We start from the raw sequence: 807 nt of genomic DNA on the forward strand, positions 1-807 counted from the left end.
TATTGCATCTTTTTGTGTTATAGGTACAATGGCAGAGCGAACAAGAGAAGCAGGAGTCGAAATCGATATATGCCATGGAAGACGACGCAGTCATTCGTTCAAAAACTCCAGCGATAGAGCCGTGTCCTGGAAACACGATAGCCCCAGCCTAGATAATTACAAGAGTGTAACTGTTGATAATCTTTGATAATCGGGCTAATGGATGGGGAACAGTACAAATGCCGTTCGAAAAAGGATTATTTCAGCGATTTTTGTATTTATCATAATACGCAAGCAAGTTCGCAGGGCTCAATGAGTCGCAAATGTCACTTGTTACAAATGTACATTTATTAGGATAATTAAATCATAATTCTATTATGGCGTTTTATCATCTTTTGTAATTTACTTCTTACCCTCCGTGACATGAAAATGCAGCGATCGATTGTAAATTAAACGATAATTTTTTTTTAAGTAATGAAGTAAAATCATTAATTTATTAATATTTATTGTAGAGAAAACAGAGCGATGCGAAAATTTAGATTATTCAAAAAATCTAATGAAAGACGTTAACGATATTTTATTCGTATTCACAAGAATTATTTCTGACTATTTGGATATCTTTCCTTAAGCTATCAGTATTCTTTGGGAAAAAGATATGACAAGACAAAATATAGGAAATGTTGCAAGAGTGCGTATCACTAGTGATTATGTTCACGTCAGACGAAAATAAAGCATAAAAAGATTTGGACCAACTTGCAGAAAAAAATCAAGAACTTACAATATGCGCAAATCCCGCTTTGATCTTATCTATACGCCTCCTCTGTCATA

General features: G+C 34.0%; 1 protein-coding gene across 2 annotated transcripts in view; it reads left to right on the forward strand.

Annotated features, from left to right (window-relative positions):
* LOC108688035 (ATPase family AAA domain-containing protein 3) overlaps positions 1-281 on the forward strand; it is a 6303-nt gene extending 6022 nt beyond the window's left edge. For both annotated transcript variants that reach the window (XM_018194108.1, XM_018194107.1), the window contains exon 4: positions 24-281. In XM_018194108.1, coding sequence (XP_018049597.1) covers positions 24-152 — 129 coding nt within the window. In that variant the 3' untranslated portion in view covers positions 153-281. The remainder of the gene's footprint in view (positions 1-23) is intronic.
* The last annotated feature ends 526 nt before the right edge of the window (positions 282-807 follow it).

This window comes from Atta colombica, unplaced genomic scaffold (assembly GCF_001594045.1).
Source record: "Atta colombica isolate Treedump-2 unplaced genomic scaffold, Acol1.0 scaffold224, whole genome shotgun sequence".
In the NCBI taxonomy this organism is placed as follows: Eukaryota; Metazoa; Arthropoda; class Insecta; order Hymenoptera; family Formicidae; genus Atta; species Atta colombica.